Here is a 23,443-nt window from a genome sequence, read left to right on the forward strand (position 1 = left end):
GATTATTTATGGGCTTCATAGTGCACCCAACTAATTAATCAATATACTTATTCTCAATTTGTTTTTTTTCTACTTTCCCATAAGTATTATCGGCTAGCCATCATCCTTTTATAAACTTTCCCATTAGTATATAAACAGATAATTTAAAAATAATAATATCAAAAGTTAAGTTTTTGATATATGTAAAAAGAACATAAGATATTTACTTCATTGGAATGATCGAACCAAATCGATCTTTAAATGCATTTATTTGGTTTGATTCGGTTATACTACTAATTTGAGACTACCCCGAACAAATCAAAACTGCGATGATTTAATGTCAAGCTGAAACCGAACCAAACCGCATCATATGTATAAATGTTGGTTTGAAACCAAACCGGCCCATCAATATTGGGCCGAAACCAAAGCAAACTGCATCTTGCCCTTATCATTTGGGTCATGTGGGTTCTATAGGTATGACGTTAGGGCTTTGCCCAGTGTGAAACTGAACCCAACCCAACCCAACCCAACACAGAATGGAATGGAGCTTGGACTGAGGCTCTGTTTGTTTCATGGGAAATGAGGCTTGGGAATGGGAATTCAATTGCTTTCCCATGTTTGGTAAGTCCGGGCATGGGAAATGGTTGCCTGGCACATGGGAAAGTAGGGGGGAAAGTGAAGCTCTCCTCTCAACTTGGGTTTTGTTTTCCCTCCTCATGGGAAAGTTTGGGAAAATGAGCCAACATTCAATGCACAATTTTCATGACTATTTTGTCCCCATGAACAATTTAGAATTACAATGTATCATTAAATGCATTTTTTTTATTTGATTTAATATGGGTATAATTGGAAAAGTATACAAAATTTGTTTTCCATTCTTACTCAAAACAAATATAGGAAAGGAAACAAAGTGAAATCTCCTAGTTACTTTTCCGACATTATCAAACGTGGGAAATGAATCTTTCATTCCCCATTTCTTAGGAAATGACACGCGAATTGATTTCCTCTCAAATCCATTCCGTAAACCAAACGGGGCTTGAAAGCTTGAGGACGTCCGAAAGGAAAGCTTAAATAGGGGGATATTTATAGGGTTTGTATATAAGATTAGAGGTCGTCAAACCCTTTTCATTGGGTACGTTGACCTTCAAATCCCAATCATGAATGACAAATTGACAACGAGGGTTTGTATTATGGCATTTTAACAGCCAAGTATCCAATTTTCTACTTTTAGGACCTAAACGGAAAGTTGAGTGAGGACGGGGGAAGAGAATTGAAGCCCACCCGAAGAATGAGTTCGGCACTTAGTGTTTTGAGAGAGAAGAACCAAACCTTTTTCCTATAACATGTCTCATAACTCATAACGATTTTTTTTTTTTTCTTTTTAACACTTTAATCCTCATAAACGCAGCAACAACAACAATAGCAGTAACGTTTTTGCCATAATTTTCTTTTTTTATTTTGGAAAATTTGAACCCGAAACAATGGCGGCATCGTTAATACTTTCCCGAAGAGTTTCATCTGTGGGCGTTTCTCGCACTCTCCACGGTTCGTTCCTTCAAACCCACATTTTTTTTCCTTTCATTTAGTTGCTTTTGTAGTTATAAGGTGTTTGGTTGCTGAGAGAACGGTGGAGAAAAGAGCAAGCTTTATGTTGCTTTTTATTTGGTTACAGAATGTTCTTCTTTTAGGATGAATAAAGTCAACCCAAGTATAGAAATTTGATTATAGTGGGATTAAACTGCGGATAAGTGTTGAACTTTTGGATTCTGCATTGCAATATCAGTTTTGCTAGCCTAGAAACTGCAGGAGTGTTCGTTATGTATCATTCCTGTAACTTGGGAAATCACCAGTGCAGAGTCTAATGCAATCATCTGACTTGCGTGATTTGATTTGATCATGTTAAATATAATATTATCCAATAGGAGGGTTCTGCTATTTGTCATTTTTAATTTGTTTCAAATATTAGTACTTACAACATGTTTGGAACTCATTGTGAAACAAGTATAGTTTTTCCATTTTCCAATTCTCATGTGCTTACTTTTCAGAAATTTTAGCAGATTTATTTCAACAACTTTGTTGGGTAACGAGGGAAAGGGAAACGCGAAGTGAAGATCAATTATACTGCTAACTCTAATGTAGTAGGTTGAGTTATTGTTCTTTAGTCCACTTTTATCTTTTTACCATCAAGAGCATGCGTGCACTGCACACTTGTTTTGAGAGAAATGTGGCCTGACTTCCTCTCTTGGCCTACTTTTTTTTCTCTCCAAAAAAGTGGATAGAGATGAAGAGAAAATTAGATCGGTGTTGTTTATCTTTTTAATGTACCAAAAAAATATTAATTAAAATTTGTAGATGTCACCCGCTTCATAAGCCGACATGTTTATACTTGTAATTAGTCTGTAAAGGATGTTATGAGCTCTTGGGATTTGCTAATTCAGAATTTCTAGATTGATTCATGTGTAATTTCATAATCCGAGTGTTGCTATAACTAGTTTTTTTTTTTTTTTTAATTTTATATTGTTTCTTGTTGTTACATTTCCACAGGCCTAGCAGGTAATATGGGGCCCTTTTGCCTGCACTTGGAATTGAAGGTCGCAACTTTGGTTGATGTTTTTGATAAGAAAAAGCAGTATAGTAGCTCCAGTGGTGCCACAAAGTTTGATTTTACAGACCTGACGTAAGAAATTTGTTGCTCTTAACTATTTATTGCCTTGGATATGCAATTGTAAATTATGTAAGACTTGTTTGGAAGCAAAGTATAACTACCAGTTTCCTATTGTCTTGCATAGCATTCTGGATGAGTTTGTTCTTTTTTGTATTTTCTTTTGTTCCCGCTTTCGAAAATGATTTTATTATTTTCCTTTTGTAGGTTCAATTTAGATATTTAAACAGTCATTTTATAAAATAAAAAAAATCATATGTACTATGTGGTATGACAATTTTACGATTCGATATAATGTGATTTCTCAACTTCTTATTGTATCTTTCTAGTTTTGGTCACTCATATTGTACTTCAAGTGGATAAATGGAGCCAAGCTTGGAGTTTACATACAGCTGTTACTAGAGGCTCAAAGCTTAGGACTTAGGATCCAACAATGTGTCATTTTCCTTTTACATTCCTCTTTGGATTGTTATATTCTTTTTTTCCATGAAGAGCATTTAGCATCCTTTAGTTTTATCCTCATGATTGAATGTGTCAAATTCAGTTCTCCTCATACATGGTATCCAAAAGCTCGAAGTAAGCAACGCAAGGTTATCCTGCACATGGGTCCCACGAACAGTGGTAAAACGCACAATGCTCTGAAGCAACTCGAATCAAGTCCATCTGGTATGTTGTGAGTTGCAGTGGTTTTGATTATTCAGTTTACTCAGGTAATTAATGACAAGCTGTTATAATAATGCCTTGAATATAGTTCGGTATTTTTTTTTCCCTTCTCTGCAGGCATATATTGTGGTCCTCTGAGATTGTTGGCTTGGGAGGTTGCCAAACGGCTGAACAAGGCAAACGTTCCTTGTGATCTAATTACAGGACAAGAAAGAGAGGCGATTGATGGTGCAAAACATACGGCTGTGACAGTTGAGATGGCTGATGTAACCTCCCACTACCATTGTGCCATTATTGACGAAATTCAGGCAAGTTGATTTTATTTATGTGGACTCTAGAGATTTGCTTCCTACCTTTTAGAAACCTTTTAAAGATCAGTCTCTGTTGTTTAATTGAGATTGTGGTGTTTGGTGGAAATGGAAAATTATTGAGGCATATGGACTAGTGCTCATTCAAGGAAATGATCTAAGTACTTGTTTGTATCCGAGTATGAGTCAGAAATTTTGTTTAGAGTTTTCAGTCAGACCGCCCGAGAACATTTTTCCTTCACAAGTTAACTCAAGAGTTGGTTGAAAGCTTTTCTCTGTTTTCTGGATTAATTTTTTTATCTTTTTCTCTTTGGTCAGATGTTGGGTTGTAAGACAAGGGGTTTTTCATTCACACGTGCTCTTTTAGGAATTTCGGCTGACGAACTTCACCTTTGTGGAGATCCAGCTGCTGTTCCTCTTATTCAGGAAATACTGAAAGTGACTGGTGATCATATTGAGGTAATAGGGTTTTTTGTAGCCAGATTTGCTAAAGTCTTTCTTGTTTTAGTAAAGTAGTTTGTATTGGACCAGAGGGATAAGGATGCTACATAATTACTTGTTAGGTATTTTTTGCTGTGCATGTGTTTTACTCATTTGAACTATTAATAAAGACCCCAAACTGTAATGTCCATGCTGTAAGTTCATTTCACTTTGATTGTTTCAGAAAGACAATAATGAGAAGCCTACTGCAATATCAATAATATATTTACTGTATTTTCAGCCAGAAACTAGGTGTTAGAGGATTTTCCTTTGTATTTATTCTGGTTTCCACTTATGAAAGTTTGCTATATGAGTGAGAGGGAGGGATTTATAATCTGAATTGTATTTTGAGAAATTTTGAGAGTGTCCACATACTTTCCTTGGATTGATTGACAAAAGTATGTATTCAGGACATCATTGATTTGTCTAAAATTTTGAGGATACGACGGTTTGACATTTGAATGAAAATTTCCCATCAACTTCAATAAACCTGAAGCTCATGATTTGTATCTCCTTAGATTGATTGTATTGGTTAAGTGCTTTTATGAGCATATGATGTGTGTATTCAGTAATGCTCTTCCGATTTCCTTCTGTCACTTGTTTTTATCTTTGTTCCTCTCAATGTGTTCTTGTTTTTGGTTTTGATTAGGTTAACTTCTATGAGAGACTTTCACCTCTTGTTCCAATGAAGGTTCCTCTCGGTTCCTTTTCTAATATAAGGACAGGCGACTGCATTGTAACCTTTTCACGTCATAAAATATACAAATTGAAGGTAGTGATCGACAATCTTGTATTTGTTTTTGTATGTCATGAAATATGTAGGTGCGCGTGTCAGTTTATGTTTAACGCAAGACCTACTTTCAATATTTTTCCTAGTTACATCTTCTTAGATTAGTTTCCTGATGTGTTTGTGTTTGAAACTCGAGCTTATCTGTGTACAGTATGAACTTTTATTTATTTATTTAGGTATGCTATGCTTTATGTCCCAAAGAAGAAGAGTTTCTAGAACTTTTGTTAGTCATAAGCTCTTCTCTGGAGGGAAAAGAAATGAAGATGAGAACTGGCATCCAAGTTTCTATAATGCTGGGTTAACCTAAAGGATAGATTTTGAAAGACTGAACTGACTGTGTGTCTCTTGTATGAGATGCGTGACTTGTCTTTGTTGGCTGGATGGGAATAATTGAGATTGCTTCTCTGAGTCTTGATAGTGATAATATATATTCTACTTTGAGGTACATATGAGATCAGGCTTGGAAAAGAGACACTAGAAAGGAATTTGGGTGTTAAAGGAAAATTTTGAGTCTAAAAATGGTCATTGGTTGAGAAAGCTTTATTCTATTCTCTCAAGTCTCAGTAGAAAATGTTTCCCTGCTATACTAATATTTACTTTTGTTTCGGGGCTCAAAAAGGACTTTTTATATATTATATTATAAGCGTTTTATTGCTGATGCTGTTTGAACTTCTGTTGATGTTCTTTGTCTTTCTTGATTCTATTCATTTACGGTATTACCGTTGTACTAACTTGGCAAAGTGCATTTGTATCGTTTATTGTATTGCTAGAAAGAAATTGAAAATGGGGGAAAGCATCTTTGTTCTGTTGTTTATGGTTCACTCCCACCAGAGACTCGAACAAGACAGGTATTAGTTCCTTCTTGCAAATAGGTATCCTTTTTCTTAAATGATTTCCTTTAGTGACAAGCTTACTGTCTTGCTAAACTGTTTTGAATGTAAAAGAATAAAATGCAGATTCCAATTCAATTGTGGATGTTTTTGGTTGTAATGATTGACTTTCTAGTTTCAACCTTCTATGATCCCCATAATTTCTCAGTTAATATACCCTTTAGGACTGCAGGCAACAAAGTTCAATGATGCAAGCAGTGAGTTTGATGTTCTTGTGGCAAGTGATGCAATTGGGATGGGTCTTAATCTGAACATTTCTCGGATCATATTTTCAACAATGAAGAAATTTGATGGTTTTGAGAAGTGGGAACTCACTGTACCTGAGGTCAAACAAATTGCAGGTACTCCTTCTTTGGGTTAATAGCATATACTTTAAAGTTTCAACTTGTAAGTCCATATAGGTGAGGTTCATATTTTAGTTTGATGCTAATGCTAGTAGCCTATTTGTAAGTATATCTGTATTTAATTTCTTCAGAATTTTATCAAGGCAGCCCAAATAAATCTTCCTAAAATCTAGGTCTCCGAACATCGATCCTAAAACCCTGGTTTTATATAAACCTATATAATACCTGTCATACACTCTAGTCTATGCCAGTTCTGTGAGGCATTTTCCTAACCAAGAAGCACAACCTAAGTCTTTTTCATTGTGTAAATCCTTAGTCTATTCCTCTCCCACCCCATGAATCTTCATCAACTTCCACAGCAACAATTTCTGATCTACTCTAAAGTTCCGAGCTATTGTTTGTAGCTCTCCTTCACTCTTCCCCTTCTCTCTTATCTTTATGTTGGTTATTTCTTGAAATTTTTAACGAATCAATTTTTGGAGTTGGTATGTTATGAGGTTTTTAAGCTCTCTTGATGGCATGTGTCTATTACTCTTATGGTTAATGAAAGACTCAAGGGGGTGTCACCTATGTACACATGAAGTACATCAAATTAAAGATGTAGAGAAAGGGCATAATCTGACAAATATACAAGGAGTATAGGTGGCTTGTCAAGACGCTATTCTGAGTATCCTTTGGTCCTTTGGATCAGCTCCTTCAAACGCTCTACTACTCTCCAACCACAAGTGCCAGAAAAGGCATCATGATAACATCTTCCTCGTCTAAAAATGAACAAGTCTGTTATGAGCTTGTTTCGTCTTAAATCTTTTATTACTTTTAGCCCAGACTGCTCCCGAAAGAATACCTACGGTTAAAAAGATAAACCCTAGACTAATAATACGATAACTCCACCGATCCAATTGTTGAATCAATTGATACCTGTAATTAAAAAAAGAAGAAGTTAATGATACAATCAACCAACGAATTATGACTTAATTATTCCATCTCTGAGATTTATTCAGTTAAACTAATCAGAACCCCGAATTGAAATATTTCAATATTGAAATGACCACAATTTCATGGTATCTGTTAGTGCTCTATGTAATCGTCATATAAAAACCTATGAGGTGTGTGCATCATTCATACTCCCTGCTTTTAAGGATCCCTGATTTGCTCTAAGGCATTAATGTGTCATTACCATGCATTCTCATAACCTCTAGTTGCTGCAAGAAATACTTCATAAATGGTGGATACTTTACCATAATGATAAGAGCTAAAATTATAGGTTCCCATATCCTTGTGATGTATCTATAGTGCATGAAGGTGCTGTGGTGTGTTATGTTGAAAATTTCGTAATTTCCACTAACTTTAATTGTTTTGTGTAAATAGTAACCTTTTATACTCTTACCTTGAAATGATGGGTTCTGTATGTTTGGACGAACATACTGGTTTTTCTTACAGGAAGAGCTGGCAGGTATGGATCAAAGTTTCCTGTTGGTGAAGTGACTTGTTTAAATGCAGATGATCTGCCCTTGCTTCATTCATCACTAGAATCCCCATCTCCGACTCTTGAGGTGATTATGCTATTATCTATTGCAAAGAACATTTATTTGATTCTTATGATGCATCTACTTCTACATCTTGGTTCACATTGATGTGTCCCTTGTCCTCTAACCGGGTGCAATTGTTATAATGCAGAGTGCTGGATTATTTCCTACCTTTGATCTTATGTATATGTATTCACGTTTACACCCAGAATGTGGTCTCTACCAAATACTGGTTGGTTTCATTATCATCTCTATATTCTTTATAACTTGTATCTGTTCCCGTGTATGTGTTTATTCATGGGCTCTGTATCTTTGAACGCATGCATACGAGCTTACATATGTTTGTGTGTACATGTGTGTATTACAGAGGAACACTACAAAGATATGCTCAGGGTGATCAATTCAACTAAATTAGTGTCATGGAATACTTTATCAAATAAAAGAAAGCGTAAAAAATAAGCATCATTTAGGGCATAGGTGAAGCTTGTTGACAGTTAAAGCTACTTCAAAAGCAAAACATGGGAAATTATTCCGGCTGATTACATTTCACTTGTACTTCACACGGACAGCGTTTTGGATCTTGTTGCTTTTTGAAACCAAACATATAATAGATTTCACAATAGCAGGATCTATAAGTGGATTTGAACTTTTTAGATGATTTACACATCTTGAACAATAGTAAGAGATGAATCCAAGATTGGTCATTTCGTGTTTGCTTTGAAAACTTCAAACAAAATGAAAATTATCAGCTAACCAAAAATTAATTTGATTGTTGACATTCTATGTTATTGAAGTTTAAGCCTCCTGTTTAATGAGATATATTATGTATTTATGTATCATTTCCTTCCCCTACGTGTTGGCAGGCACATTTTGTAGAGAATGCCAAATTATCAGACAATTATTTCATTGCCAACTGTGAAGAAGTATTGGTATGTTTGTGCGTTTTGGTTAATTTTAAATGAGTCAGGGAACTCAACATGGTATTTCTTGTTAACAATTGATTTTGATAACTTTTTTTGTTGCTTACTTCATCCTTCACTTTGATCAGAAAGTTGCAGCTGTTATTGATGAGTTGCCTCTTGGGTTGCAAGATAAGTACCGTTTCTGTATAAGGTAAATAAAGGAGAGACTTCTACCTGAGTTTGTCTTTTTAAGTTTTAGAATGAAATTTACCTTTTCAATAGGTCTTCTCTTTGATTTAGAAAATTTAGTTAACAATCATGTTGGGTAAGCTTTTTAACTTGTTCAGAATTAGATTCATTAATCATTGTGATCTGCAGCCCAGTTGACATGGATGATGAAATTTCATCCCAGGGTCTTACACAGGTAAAATTAATATACTGTCCTTGAGTGTGTACTGTTTAATTTAATGGGCAGCCATTATAACAAGACTGTCCTGGTACAGTTTGCTCAAAGTTATGCAAATACCGGCATTGTTCGGCTTCGAGAAATATTCACACCAGGGACACTTAAGGTACCACAAACAGAAGCTGCACTCAAGGAGCTTGAATCCATTCACAAGGTAATATTGTTTCTTTAGATTGCCTATTTCCTGAGAAGGAATGTGGGGTTCTAACTTCCAAATTTCACCATGGAATGTTTCACTCCCAAACCCATTTGATGGAAATCACTAAATTCTACCTCGTACGAATTAGTTTTGGGAATGATTTCCAGAATGGCAGATGCCAAAAGACAAAATCCATCAGCTTTAAATATGTACTTGCACTTTACCTGAAAGTACTTGGTACCATACTATGTATTCAGAACGATAAGATAAATGGTTTCTTTGACTTGAGCTTCTTAAAAGTAATGTCTTTTCACTTGAAACTACTCTGTGAGGTCAGCCTCTGATAAGATCTCTCTGTTGGTGCCAAAATTGAAGGTTTTGGATCTCTATGTTTGGTTGAGTTTCCGGTTAGAGGAATCATTCCCAGACCGTGAGCTGGCATCTTCGCAGAAGTCGATGTGTAGCATGTGAGTTCACTTGCAACTGGCATTGGTTTTTTTGGTTTTGGTTTTCTTTGTATCTCTAATTTGTTCTACTTCGAAATTGTAGGTTGATTGAAGAGTTTCTGGAGAGATTAGGATGGCAGAAGCCGAGGTCCAAGAGATTAGCCTCACGTACTCCCTTAACTTCGTTATTCCGTAAAACAAGACAGTTCTTGTGAGATATTTGTCGTTCCTTCAGCATGTCTATTCCCTCTCTTCTATGCTCAGTTGGATCACTCGGAGGCCAGGAGAAACCTTTGGAATCTTCTCTTCACCTTCAGTGTGTTATCTGTCCACACATCAACTTCTCAGAAAGAGCATTAAGCTCCCAAACTGAAAAGTAGTTTATATTCTTTCACAAAAAAGTAGTTTATATTCTTTCACAAAAAAGTAGTTTAAATTTGTAATTATGGAAAGTATTGTATTATTCTTTGTATGTATGCAACATTGACTGACATCATGACAATAGTGGTTGATGGATGAGTTTTCTTCTTTCCCCAATCTCCTTACAAGTTCACACTGGAGTTCTCGCTACTATTTTATTTTCCTTTTTTTGGTTTTATGGTTAAGTTACAACTTACACGGCAAAATATGTCATGATTCTCACCAAACATGTTTTTTGGATGAACTGAGTACAAAATAAAGAGACCAACATTTCAAAACAAAATTGCTCTTAAATGATCTCTATTTGCTTACATCAAAGACATGCATCTCTGTTAACAGCAATGTCTTGGGAATTCTCTGGGAATAATTTGATAACAGTGAAAAAGGGATGCTATAATTTGATAATGGTCCAAGGGTACAAATCCGCATGACTCTTATGCATTACTCATCTTGAACATCGGGCATTCAGTGGCGGAAAGAGTTGCCTATATCTCTTGCTCTTTTGCCTCCAACATTAACTTTTCAACATGTTTCTTCTCTTTCTCCATACTCTTCCCCTCCAATTCCTTTATCAACATGTTGTATGTGCTATCCTTCGGAACGAATCCCTTCGACACCATTTCCTCAAAGAATGAGCAAGCATTTTCAAGCTTACCATTGCTACAAAGCCCACGTACCAAGAGTGCATAAGTTCCACCTTCAATGCTCACGTCGTTCTTAAACATGTGGTCTAACAAAAAGCAGAGCACCCTCATCCTCTTCTTTCTGCAAAACAACTTCAACAATGGGGCATAAGTCTTAAGATCCGGCTTGCATGATTCCTCCTCCATATTCTTGAGCAACTTGAGAGCAGTCTCTTCCTGCGAATGTGCACAAGCAGAAGAAATCAGGGTATTATGCGTCAAAGTGTCCGGCTTTACACCTTGATTTGTCATGTCCTCAACTACTTCCTGAACATCCTTGAGCCTACCAGCTTTACCAAGAAGGAAAATCAAAGAGTTATAAAACGAAGTATCAGGAACACAACCACTCCTTTTCATCTTCTCATAAACCTCCAAAGCTTTAGTTATCTCCCTTGCCTTCCCTAAAGCATGCATTATTATAGTATATGTCACGGTATTTGGCTCACAAGCCTTGTCCTTCATTTCACCAAGAACTTCATCAACTTTGCGAAAATCCTTGTCATGACAATATGCTTCAATGAAACAGGTATAAGAGAGAACATCGGGATGAAAACCGTGCTTCTCCATCTCCTCCATTGTGTTTCTAGCAATGTCTAGCTTCCTGGGTTTACACCACCCATGTATCAGAACATTGAAAGTTTGAGGATTCAAAGGTATAGATTCCTTAAACTCCAAGAAAACTTCATGGGCATGCTCAACACTTCTTTCCTTCACCAATGCACCCATGAGAGTGTTCAAGGACAGCACGTCTCTCCTCACGCCAAATCGCTCGATCCCCCGAAATGCATCTATTGCCTCCTTGTACCGACCAGCCCTTGCAAGCCTCCTCATCACCTTACTCATTGTGTCCAAAGTAACATACCCTCCTCCAATTTTGACCATTTCTTCAACCATCTCCCACATGAGCTCAAAATTCTCGGACTTGCCTAAAATGTCAACCATTGAGTTATATGCCTCCGGCGGATGCCTATAACCTGTTTGTGCTTTTGCCCAAATGAAGAATCCGAAAGCAGGAACCCATTCATTGCTAAACCTCTTCAAAACCCGTTCCACCAAACTGTTTGATAAATCCGAAACACACCCATCCAGAGCTTGAGCAGCATTTTCCGGTGATGGGTACCCATTTTTCAAGATTCTACAGACTTTATCGATGTCGTCGGTATCAGCGGTCTCGCTGAGCGGGCGCTTGACAGCTTTGCTGGGGTCTCTGAGCTTCTGAGCCTCGACCCAATTGGCAAGAGAAGGGATAACAAAATCCTCATCAAGAACTGCCTTTTCTGGGCGTTTAGTGTCGAAGAATTTGACCCAGTTTGGAAGCTCGGGAGACTCGGTGACTTCACTGACTGGGGTTGGCTCAGTCAAGGTGCACAGAGGATTGCATAACAAGTGTCGCAGCAGTTTGATGTTGGTTTTTGAAATGGAAGAGAGGTTGGGATTTTGGAACCTTGGAAGCATTTTTGGGCGAGAGATAGGGAAAGACTGCCAATCAGTGTAACATTTTCTGTCAAATTAAATCATTGTGAGCAGTACATGCAACCTTTTTAGGGGTAAATAGGACTTTTGACAGCTATTCCAATTCTAGATGATGAGGTTGAGATGGAGAGGACGAGGAGGAGAAGTATGAGGTTGAGATGGAGAGGGAGAGAGAGAGCGGAGGAGGAGAAGAAGGGTTGAAGAGATTGGCGAGAGCGATTGAGAGGTTCGGGGAGGTGTATCAGAGAGTGGAGGCCGAGAAGTTGAGGCAGATGGTGGAGTTGGAGAAGCAGAGGATGCAATTCGCCAATGATTTAGAGGTGCAGAGGATGAATATGTTCATGGACACGCAGCAGAGCAACCACGGCGAGCGATCGGGCTCTAATGGTGAGCCAATTTTTTCCTCTTTCTTGTGTGTGTATTCAATTAGATTGAATATTTGGTTTTTATTTATTTATTTATTATTATTTTAATTTTAACTCTTGCGCATTTCAGTTTTTAGTTTTATTTATTTATTTAAAAATTTCTGATTTTTATAGTATTTTTCTTTATATTTTTAATTAATTTATTAATATTTTAGTATAAATTGACGATTTTACCCTTAAAGTAATAGCAATATTAACGGAGTTAGACCGTAAGACCAATTTGCAAGAGTTGAACGACCATTAGAACAAATAATTTAGTTGAATAACCAACATGGAACTTCACGTTGCGTGAATAGCCGGAATATTGAAGAATATCCAGAAAAACATTTAGAAAATTGGTCCGATTCTATTTCTATTCGTAATGTTTGAAAAAAAGAAGGATTTCAAAGAATCGATCTTTCTTTTAGTTATTGAATTTCATCAATGTGTGATATTCTGAATCCTCATTACTTCAGGAATCATTTGAGCCCTAAAATGCAAATCAAAGTGTTTAGTTTCTGAGTTGTACAATTCTTTTAAGTCTCTTTTTAGTCTTCCTAAACAGGAGCCTCTTATTTATGGTCAAAGGTAGAGACGGTCCTCTACATATTAGGGTCGGGTCGGGTCGACCTATGAGTTGTAGAGTAAAAACATTGAGTGGACGGGTCTCGGGTGGAGCCCGCAACGGAATTCTCTCTCTCCACTTTGTCCTGTACAAATACGACCCGAATTGGTAAAACTAACTGAAGAAACTTCGACAGCAGCAGAAATACATCTTCTAATAATAATCGTTTTCCGTTTGCTGTTTAAAGGTCAGTCCCGTTGCTCTCTTTAGTGATCTTTCTGCAATTCATTTCTTCGTTCTTCTTCTTTGGGCCTTCTAATTTCTACAGTTAATTGTTCCCGAGGAAGGAACTAAATTTCTGTTCTTTTCTTTTTCTAATTAAGCAGTTGGGTGATTTTGTTCTGCCATTTCTGGAAAAGTATGAAGAGTCAAGAAAGTAAATAGGAATGTGTTTGTTTTGTGTTTTTTAATTGTTTAAAATATCATGCAAACAAGTCAGGCAATGGGTCATTGAAAATTCACTGGAAGCATGCTGTGCAGAATTGACAAAATTGGTAGAATTCAGTGGTAAAAAGGACAGAGTTGATGAAATCAAAAGATCTGTTTGCATGAAATCATATTGAAAGTTCGTGTTTGGTTTGCTTCTAGGAGAACCCATTTGTACCCTAAATAGGGTGTATCATGAGAATTGAGTGACCTGTGATTTATAATTAAGAGATTTGCAGTCCAGCATGCCTTATCTAGGTGTGCAGTTTATTGCATGCCTTTTATCTGTTATTCATATGTCTAATTTATCTGGTTGGCCTTAGTTCTTGCCTATGGATTCATTTATGAATTAATAGTAGGCAAACATTATTCGCAATTGTTCCCCTGTGGTCAGCCATGTTTTGGAATTGAACAGCCTGCAGGCATTGTCTCGAATCTGATTTTATCCGAATATTATTGTCTTTGTATTTAAAGATTAGTGACAGAATTGGTGATAGGATGTTTCGTGTTCCAAATGCCACCAGCTTCTGTTATTTTCTCTAAAAACCTCTCCAGTAGCTAATTTATCGCACTAATTCTTTATGGTGGGTGGGTGGTGTGTATGCTGCACAAAATGAGTAACTTATGGTTCTTTTGGGAGCTTCAAGTTTTTCATCTATTTTATATCGGCTCCCTGTTGTTTTAGTTCATATGAATGCTGAATGAGTTATCCTATGCAGGTTACAGTCCATATACCATGAAGAGGGCATTTCCATGGGATGAGCAGGTTGATGTTATATCATCAGATGACTCTTCTTCCTCAGACATGGAGATGGAAACCAATATTGAGTCTGATAGCAAGCAGTTAACCAATAATACCACATCTGATCAACCAGCCAAAGAAAGAACATCCGAAGGTAATTGCACAATCAAGATTTAGAGCCTTGTTTTACCGAAACTGGTGAACTAATGTATGTTGAAATTATAGTGTCAATTAAGATTTATTTATAATGTTGCAGAGCAAATTTATGTTTTCTTTTTCTTTTTCTAAAATAATATATTAACAAAAATGTAGTCCAACTGAAATGGTAAATTTCAAGTTCGAGAAACTAAATAGTTGTGTAAGCTTATGCACGCTCTATCATGTTTAGACTACATCAACGTCATCGAGAAATTATGAATCTGTGAAAATCTCTGATCCAAGCGATGTAATACTGTTGTTCCAGTAAATGAATTACCAGTTTTTACCAAAATGCTTATTTGCTAAGATCAATAGTCCAACAAGTTTTATTTTTCCTTATTTTGCATGTAATGGGTACATAATTGGCCATTCTTAAACTTGTCAGTGACAATGCTATTAACTAAGATGAAGAACTGTGTACTCGTAAATGTCATTGTTGGGGTTGTTTGAGCTTTTTTTGGCTGAATATAGTAATCTCAATATGTGATAACCTCTTTAGGAAAATGAGTGGCTAATAGGTTGCTGTTTATATCCACTATGGCACTTTACCATATTTCTTTCCTGGTACCTTAGTAGCCTTGATGACTCCAATGCTGTTAGGGTGGTTTGCTTTTTTGGTCTCTTTAAGTCCTCTAAACATGCTTTAAACTATAGGTGCTTTGACGCGAAGGGCAGAGATGTATCAGGAGTACATGAAGCAGATCCCGATCCCAGCGCACCGTGGCTCTGTTATTCCATTCACCTCATGGATGGGGTTAGGCAAATCCATTAAGCAGTTATATGGACAACCTTTGCATTACCTCACCAATATTCTCCTAAAACAGTGGGACCAATTGAGGATGGGCAGTGAGGAAGAGTACAGGCCCTTGGATACCATAATTCATCCGTGTAAAGCCGAAGCCACCATCTGGCTCATGGAAGAAGTCCACCGGCACACCTCATCTCATTATCATATAGCCAATCTCTGGCTATCAGATCCGATGCACCATGCCTTTGTGGATTCCATCTTTCCGCAGTTAAGAAGCAAATCATGAAGGCCTTTGGGTTTTACCAACTGTTACATTCTGCTTGTTAATTTTGTCATGTAAAATGTTTGTTACATTGGTAGATTTTTTTTGGTCAATAAATTCGTAGATTTGGTCTCTTTTTTTTTTGGTAGTTCCTGATGAAATAAAAGGCATATCTTGTTTTCCACCCTTCTCTTCCTACTTTAATGGCTGTAAGTGTTTACTCTTAGCACAAAATCGTTGAACACTAACCCAAAAAGAACAAAAGATTATCAATGAATTCAAAACGCAGGCTTTAGAGTGCCACTTTGTAAGAAGATCCTCAGCACACACAAAAATAAGATCATTCTGATGGAATAGGCTTTCATTTCTGAGAGTGACAAACAACCAACGATTGGTTGCACATGATAAGAGACCAAGCCACTAAATCATTGGTGAAGTTGAAGTGGATGGTTAATCCTCAACACCCTTCTGTTTTCTATGATGCCTTCGTTCCTCATTATGCTTCCGTTTTCGAGGATTCGTTGGTTCCAAAGACAAGTTAGGCGGTTGCTCTTGCTGATGTTCGATGTTAGTATCATCGATTTTCATGAGAACTGAGGCTCTTTGTTGTAGGTTTCGCTTTTGAGGATTCATCGGTTTCGAAGACTGAAAGCAACTCCTCTTGCTGATGATTGACTGCCATGCCGTAGTTGAAATCATCCTGGTTGCATACTAGGAGTAGGTCAACACTTGAGCTTTTCAACAAAACTGGTCGTGCGCCGCTCCCAAAGTAAAATCTAACTCGACAGGTATGAAGACGAAACCGAGGCTGCGTTTCAAATATCTGTGACTTCTTCCAAGTTCTTAATGGAATATACTTGAGCCACACATGAGCAGACGTTGTCTTTCTTGAACAAGAAAAAAACTCACAATCACGCTCTAAGCATACATCACTGATGGAAATTGTAGCTCCAAAATTCCAACCAGTAAAACTATTCTGTACGACCTTAAAAACAGCACAGAAAGCCAATCATGTGCTCTCCCATTGGACTGTTGCAGGAATTTCAAAAGAAAATTCACATATACCACACCTATATCGAGGGGTTTCAACAAGAAGTTCACATTTACGACAGGGGAACCACTCCGGAACCTCATATCCAGGAAGTACAATGTCAAATGCAGAGTCATGATCGGAAGATGCCTGTAACACACATAACAATGTTAACTACATGTGTGTGTGTGTGTGTACACATATATATTTGCGTAGAGAGAGTGAGAGAGGATATAGAGACCTGATTCAGTAAAACATTTTCAATCTTTGCCACGCCATAGCCCAGATTAGAGCACAATCTATAACAATTAGACAGGTTCACCCAATAAATCCCTCGCGATTCTTCTCTGTGTTTGAATATCTTTGACAATTTTGAAAACCTTTCCAATGATTCACAATCACTCGCAACTAACCAATGTATCTTTGGTGGAAGCTCTGGAATTTCTCGAAGCCTCTTGCAGCAATGAAAGTCAAGAACCTTTAGATCTTGCAACTCATAAATGCTGCATGGCAGAGTTGTAAGATCTTCACAATTTGATAAGTACAACTCTTCAAGCCCAATGAGATATCCAATTGATGAGTGCAATTCTTTAATGGCAGTGCCTTGTAGATTCATATATATTAAGGATTCCATCTTTTCTACAATTACTGGAAAATTCTCAAGCCTAAAGCAATTGCCCAGCTCCATAACTTCTAAAGATTTCAAGCTTATTTGTGCTGGAAACTTCATGAGGTTAGAGCAGCCCCTGAGACTCAACATAACAAGTTTATCGAGGAATCCAACGGAAGATGAACCTCAACTAAACTTGTACAGTAATCTAGATTCAAGTTTTCTAAGTTTATGACTCCAGTAAAGTCCGGGATTTTCTCCAAGAACTTACAGCCTTCAAAATTTACAGATGTCAACTTTGGCAAATTCAGTGCAACAAGAAAGAGAATCAAATGAAGCTTCAAAGAAAGCTTCAGCATAAGCGTTTGAGAAAAATAATGAATGAATACTTTTAAGTACCATGAATCCCTCCCATAGTCTGGTGATACAGCTTTGAGGCATATTGAGAACAGCAAGCTTCTTTGGATGAAAATTAGATGGCAGAGACGGTAAAGAACATCCAGGCCAGTCAAGCCACCTCAACTCGTTTGAGAGATAATCAATGTTCCCAGAAAAGTGCGCATCATGGTTCACAAATAAATTAAGACTTTTCATCTTTGAGAAGCTTTTAGCATTCAAGCATATCTGATTATATGATTCAGGCACCTTTATCATAATGCCTTTAATTGTATCTGTTCCCCATAGTAGAAACAGAAAGAAAAGAAAAAACAAAAACAAAAACAAAAAAAACAAAAGAAAAACCATTAGTGTAAATTGGTTACACGTGTTTCCAAATTATAAATGTTTTGCTTCAGAATTTTGACAAGAAGAAAACTATATTCATATGGGCTTGCTTCTCAAGCTGAATAACACAACAGAAATATACTTACTGTATTTTCTGTCAGCACGTGATCAACATCCTCGTGAAACCACAATCTGCTACGCTTTCCCGGATTATTGGGCGATTCTTGACGAACTTTTTCTTTACCCATTTCTTCTAGCAAGTCATGCATCAAAACCCGACATCCATCTATAGTTATGAGAGCCTTTTCTACAAGTAGCTCAATACCAATCATAGGGTTGAGGTCACAGCATTCTAGCATTTGTGTCACGTAGTGTACATATTTACCTTTAAAGAAACATGCAATGTGAAGGAAAATTTCTTTCACAATATCTTCCAATGCATCGAAACTTATTTTGAGAATCTCTTGTATCTCTTTGTTAGGAACTCTCTTGTAACTATCTAATGCCGCTTGCCATTGATCTATGCTTCTACCACATAGATGAGAACCTAAAACTGTTAGAGCTAGTGGAAGGCCTTGAACATAGTATACTGCATGTCTAGCAACTTTCACATAATCGCTCAGAGGTACATTTCTTTTGAATGCATTCCAACTGAACAACTCGAGCTTCATGATAATCTAATACTTTGACATTGTATATCAAATATACTTGATGAGCAATTAGCAAATGTTTATCTCTTGTCGTTATGATAATTCTACTGCCCGATCCAAACCAATCAGACCCTCGAGCTAATGTGTAACTGTTCCAATTGATTCACATCGTCAAGAATCAAGAGAACCTTTTTATTGCTCAACCTCTTCTTTATCATAGCGACTCCTTTATCAACATTAGTCACTTTCAACTTTTTAACCTTCAGAATATCAATTAGAAGAGTCTCTTGCAATTGGACTAGGCCTCCATGTGGCATTGAGTTTTCTCTAACATTTGCCAAGAAACAACTACCATCAAACTCATGGACAATTAAATTATAAACAGCTTTAGCAATTGTTGTCTTACCAATTCCACCAGTTCCCCATATCCCTACCATGCAAACACTTTCTTCCCCAACTTCTAAACGTTTATTGATTTCTCCTACATAAGACTCTATTCCAACTGGATATGTAGCCACATCTAAATATGCATGGGATGATAGTTCCTCTAAGACATCGTCAACAATCTCACGGATAAACTGAGATTCATGCCTGTCACTTTAAAAGAATACAAAAGATTTCATAAACCAACACGACATTTTAAAAGAGACAGAATATTTTACCTCAACAATTAGTCAACCACTCGACCCAATTGTTTAAGTCAGCCTCAACCTTAGTTTTGACTCTTTTTGCCTCCACTTATGCTAATACCTTCCAATTAGAATGTGTCAAAATTTGTCCTTCATACGTTATGTGTTCTTGAAGATTTAACAAATCAATATCCCATTATATGTTAAGCAATTTAACAAAAAGAAAAGGCTTAAAAAGGAAAATAGCCCGGAAATATATACACACAAAAACAAACACTAAAGTCGTCGGAAATATACGTACCCATCTGAAAAAGTCCACCCAGACAAATTGGCTGCTTCTGAAAGAGCTTTCCTCCATCTGTGCACTTTGTGAATATTATTCTTGAATTTGCATTCATGTTTAGCAAGCTCTTCACCAAAAGATCCTCTTTGGTGCCTTACATCCGAGGGCTCCACCTTGTAAAAAATCGGCCACACTTTCTGTTGCTTCAATTTTTTACACTCAAGGATCTTATCGAGTACATCCAGGCACTGCATATTTTGTAGAGAATTCGATTATAGAAATCCTTGACTTTTCAATTGCTTTGAGAAGTGATGCTGATATTTCTCCTCCTCTTCTGAGCTTATCATCTATGAAGGTATTGATTCCCTTCTGAACCAAAGCACTGTACAAATGATCTGTAAAATTATGGCGTGTATCTTCACCTCTGAAACTAAGAAACACATCATACGTGCATGAATTGGAGAAAGAAGAAGAGGAAGGAGAGGCTGCTTGATTGGCCATAGAAACCATATTCATGTCAGAAACTATCTCTTGTTATATATTAAGGCCTTGTGCTTTATCACATATAGTAAGCAGCTTCCTGCTGCCTGCAAAAATGAATGTCAAGTCAAAAGTGAGGAACCTTCGTTTGATATTCCTTTGTCACTGACGCGTTCACATGCCTGAACCAAGTCAACAGCTGGGCTTTCACAGTTTTTTTATATACTGAATTTATACTTTTATATTCCTTTTTTATAATCTACAAGACCTGAAGATGAAGATAAGAATGTCTTAAGTACAAATGCGAGCCTTCAATTATAGTTTTATTACCAGTAATCACTACAAGAGCAAAGCCCCTGATTGAAAAAATGAAACCTGTTGTTATCCCGAACTATAATTTCCCGGTTGTATATTCTTGACACTAACTTGGCAAAGGAGTGACAGTCAGAGCACATTCTGAGATTCTTAACCACACGAATCGGCACGCCTTGCCCTGTACCTATCAGCCCAAAAGCTATGGCAAGTTTCTCACTATGCCGACTGAGCAAGTACTCTTTTTCCTTCTCATCAACATCAAGCAGGACATTGTCCAAATCAGGAACATGGCCAGCTTCTCTCAGTCTGCAGTTTATTTCTTGTAGCATCAATGTAAGCTGGCTCTTCTCTGTGTTTGTATCACCACCAGAAATAAACTCATGGATCATTCCATTGACCTCTATGGAGCTTGATCCGGGCACCTTGTGTATCCCTTTCCCCTTCAAATGTAGCCTCACTTTTGCAACATCAGCCCATTTCTCAGCAGATGCATATATGTTTGATAGAAGCACATGAATCCCAGTCCTCTGAGTAGGCAACTTGGATAACCGTTTGGCTGCGTATGATGCAATTTCGACATTTTTGTAGGTTCGACAAGCGGCTAAGAGAGTCCCCCAAATGACGTCATTAGGCTCCATTGGCATGCTCTTTACCAGATCAAAAGCTTCTCCCAAGAGCCCGGCTCGGCCTAGTAGATCAACCATGCAACCATAGTGAATAATATGAGGGGAAATTCCATGGACTGACTTCATTGACCTGAAAATGTTCCACCCTTGTTTCACAAACCCAACATGGCTGCATGCTGTTAATACAGCCACAAAGACTACTTCATCTGGTTTCACCCCTTGCCTAATCATTTCATCAAAAAGCTCTAGAGCCCGTTCACCATTTCCCTCCATGGCCATTGCTCCAATGGCTGCAGTCCAAGCAGAAACATCTCTTCTTGCCATGCTACTGAACACTTTCATTGCACTTTGAGGATCTCCACATCTACCAAACATGTCAACTAAGGCTGTGCCAAGCCGCATATCACAGTCGATTTTATTTTTCTCAATATAAGCATGGGTCCACTTTGCAAGATCAAGAGCTCCTAGATATCCGCAGGCAGATGCCACTTCCACCATGGTCACCCTATCTCCTTTTATTCCGTCAGCCTGCATCACCCGAAAAAGCTCAATTGCTTCCACAAACATACTCTCTTGGACTAAAGCACCAATCATGGTGTTCCAAGAGACAAGATCGCTCTTCGGCATCTCATTGAACATCTGCCAAGCTGAGTTCACATCACCACTTCTGATAAAACCAGCAATCAATGAGTTCCATGACACTACAGTCCTGTTCGACATATTATCGAAAATTCCGCAGGCCATCTCTTGTTTTCCACACTTCATGTACATGTCAATCATGGCATTACAAATAGCATCCCAACCTTCGAGTCTATTTCTGATCACATAACCATGGCAGCACTTTCCGGACAGAGAATCACCTAGTTGTGCACAAGCTGAGATTGCAGACAACAGTGTAACCTTGTCTGGTCTTGGACCTTGTCTAAGCATTTCATCCAATACAGCAAGTGCCTCCCTAGCCAGTCCCTGACGCACATAATTGGACAAAATTGTATTGTAAAGAACCAAGTTTTTATCCCCACATTCGTCAAAAAGCCGCTTTGCAGCATCACTAGCTCCACATTTCATATACATATCAACAAGTGCATTTACCACAAGCGTATTAACCTTCACTCCCGACTCCCCAATGTAAGCACACACCCTCTCACTCAATTCAAGATCCTTCAACTTTGCACAAGCAGAAATGACACACACCATGGTTACCGAATTTGGTTTAATACCAGCCGCCACCATCTCAAAAAACAAAGAAACAGCTTCCTTTGGAAACTGCCTCCTAGCATAACCACAAATCAAACTAGTCCACGACACGATATTTCTCTCGGCCATTCCATCGAACACCTTTCGGCTATAATCCAACTCCCCACTTTCAGCATAGAAATGGATCAAAGAATTCTCAATAAATGCATCTTCCTCCAAACCCATCTTAACAAGTGCTCCATGGAGCTGAACCCCTTCACTGAAAGCCACAACCTTGGAGCAAGCGCTCAGCACAAACGGAAATGTGAACTTATCGGGCAAAATACCCTTCACCACCATCTGAACATAAAGCAAAACGGCCTCATCACTAAGTCCAGCACTAGAGTAACCCCTTATCAAAGAATTGTACATGAACAATATATGACCCTTTGTTTCTTCGTCTTCAAGGAACAAGTTGAAGGCTTTCCGGGCATAATCTAAGCTTTCAAGGGTGCCCATTTCGGCACATGTACTAATTAGATTGGTAACAGTAGAGGGTCTGTTTCTGAGGCCTTTTTTATTGATTTGACAGTGAAGTTGCTTGACTTCGTTCATGGTTTTACAGTTTCTGAGTGACCCAGTTGGGGAAGTGTCCTTGGCCATAGTTTTGGATTCCCTTTGGTTTGTGGGAGCTACGAAGCTTGGGGTGGCTGAGACCAGAGGACTTAGTTGAAGCGTTGCAGCCATTTTGGGATGCGTCTGTTTTGCCTGTTTGGGGTTTTGCACCGTCAACTAACTTAACTGAAATGCTTCCTTTTGCATTGCGGTTGGGCTTGAACCATATTGACTTACGTCAAACTTGGTACGCCGACTGTTCAAAGTTCAGAACTTTTTTTATTCTCTCTCTCTCTCTCTCTCTCTCTCTCTCTCTCTCTCTCTCTCTTTTTAGAAATTTTGAATTACCTCTTTTCCTCTGTTTTCCTGTGAAGGGAATGACATCTAAAATATCCGTCATTTAGTAGGTTTTGAACCCAAAAAAAAAGTTGACAATTTCTTCAAACATTTAGAAAAATAAATGATTGATTTTTAAGTTGAAAGAACAAAATACACCAAGTACCTCTACTTAAATTGAGCTAGTGGAGATAATGGTAACAATTGCAAGTTGGAGATCTCAGTATGTAGGTATTTCGCTTGAGGGTGGCTTTTTTTGCTCAATACGGATTGCACGCATATATGTTAGATCATTTCCAACTCAAACGAGGCTAAATCCAAATTGTCCCTTTCAAAATATAACTATTCATGTATTACCCATACTCAAACAGTTTTTTCCTCCAACCCTGCAGAA

At 37.7% G+C, this 23,443-nt stretch overlaps 4 protein-coding genes and 1 pseudogene across 7 annotated transcripts; 2 read left to right on the top strand and 3 right to left on the bottom strand.

Moving 5' to 3' along the window:
- Window positions 1-1,139: 1,139 nt before the first annotated feature.
- LOC117624761 (DExH-box ATP-dependent RNA helicase DExH16, mitochondrial) lies at window positions 1,140-10,126 on the top strand. 4 transcript variants are annotated; one of them, XM_034356219.1, is made up of 16 exons: window positions 1,140-1,524; window positions 2,524-2,656; window positions 3,186-3,307; window positions 3,422-3,612; window positions 3,931-4,071; window positions 4,742-4,864; window positions 5,653-5,730; window positions 6,056-6,113; window positions 7,557-7,669; window positions 7,794-7,874; window positions 8,506-8,571; window positions 8,691-8,755; window positions 8,923-8,968; window positions 9,048-9,164; window positions 9,525-9,616; window positions 9,699-10,126. In XM_034356219.1, the coding sequence occupies exons 1-16, from the start codon at window positions 1,461-1,463 to the stop codon at window positions 9,808-9,810; spliced, it is 1,602 nt and encodes a 533-aa protein (XP_034212110.1). In that variant the 5' UTR covers window positions 1,140-1,460; the 3' UTR covers window positions 9,811-10,126. The 4 variants fall into 4 exon arrangements, with proteins under 4 accessions (XP_034212110.1, XP_034212118.1, XP_034212093.1 ...); XM_034356202.1 differs by having other exon boundaries at window positions 1,142-1,524; window positions 5,945-6,113; XM_034356211.1 differs by lacking the exon at window positions 1,140-1,524 and adding an exon at window positions 2,282-2,438 and having other exon boundaries at window positions 5,945-6,113.
- A 97-nt stretch (window positions 10,127-10,223) lies between these two features.
- LOC117624785 (pentatricopeptide repeat-containing protein At3g22670, mitochondrial) lies at window positions 10,224-12,552 on the bottom strand. The gene has a single exon (XM_034356238.1). It carries the CDS (start codon window positions 12,151-12,153, stop codon window positions 10,501-10,503), a length of 1,653 nt encoding a protein of 550 aa, XP_034212129.1. The 5' UTR covers window positions 12,154-12,552; the 3' UTR covers window positions 10,224-10,500.
- On the top strand, window positions 12,248-15,760 carry LOC117624795 (protein RDM1). The gene is made up of 3 exons (XM_034356250.1): window positions 12,248-12,558; window positions 14,346-14,522; window positions 15,221-15,760. Exons 1-3 carry the CDS (start codon window positions 12,330-12,332, stop codon window positions 15,598-15,600), a joined length of 786 nt encoding a protein of 261 aa, XP_034212141.1. The 5' UTR covers window positions 12,248-12,329; the 3' UTR covers window positions 15,601-15,760.
- Window positions 15,761-15,911: 151 nt separating this feature from the next.
- LOC117614301 lies at window positions 15,912-19,755 on the bottom strand (annotated as a pseudogene).
- Window positions 19,756-20,277: 522 nt separating this feature from the next.
- Window positions 20,278-22,945, bottom strand: LOC117615154 (pentatricopeptide repeat-containing protein At3g22690). Its single transcript, XM_034344171.1, has one exon. It carries the CDS (start codon window positions 22,843-22,845, stop codon window positions 20,308-20,310), a length of 2,538 nt encoding a protein of 845 aa, XP_034200062.1. The 5' UTR covers window positions 22,846-22,945; the 3' UTR covers window positions 20,278-20,307.
- Window positions 22,946-23,443: the final 498 nt, after the last annotated feature.

This window comes from Prunus dulcis, chromosome 1, assembly GCF_902201215.1.
Source record: "Prunus dulcis chromosome 1, ALMONDv2, whole genome shotgun sequence".
Classification (NCBI taxonomy): domain Eukaryota; kingdom Viridiplantae; phylum Streptophyta; class Magnoliopsida; order Rosales; family Rosaceae; genus Prunus; species Prunus dulcis.

Coding starts and splice junctions, on each gene's coding strand:
- LOC117624761 (XM_034356202.1), top strand. CDS start 1,461: ATGGCGGCATCGTTAATACTTTCCCGAAGAGTTTCATCTGTGGGCGTT. Junction 3,308..3,421: donor ACTCGAATCAAGTCCATCTG/GTATGTTGTGAG, acceptor CCTTCTCTGCAG/GCATATATTGTGGTCCTCTG. Junction 8,756..8,922: donor AAGTACCGTTTCTGTATAAG/GTAAATAAAGGA, acceptor TGTGATCTGCAG/CCCAGTTGACATGGATGATG.
- LOC117624785 (XM_034356238.1), bottom strand. CDS start 12,153: ATGCTTCCAAGGTTCCAAAATCCCAACCTCTCTTCCATTTCAAAAACC.
- LOC117624795 (XM_034356250.1), top strand. CDS start 12,330: ATGGAGAGGGAGAGAGAGAGCGGAGGAGGAGAAGAAGGGTTGAAGAGA. Junction 12,559..14,345: donor CGAGCGATCGGGCTCTAATG/GTGAGCCAATTT, acceptor TATCCTATGCAG/GTTACAGTCCATATACCATG. Junction 14,523..15,220: donor CAAAGAAAGAACATCCGAAG/GTAATTGCACAA, acceptor TTTAAACTATAG/GTGCTTTGACGCGAAGGGCA.
- LOC117615154 (XM_034344171.1), bottom strand. CDS start 22,845: ATGGCTGCAACGCTTCAACTAAGTCCTCTGGTCTCAGCCACCCCAAGC.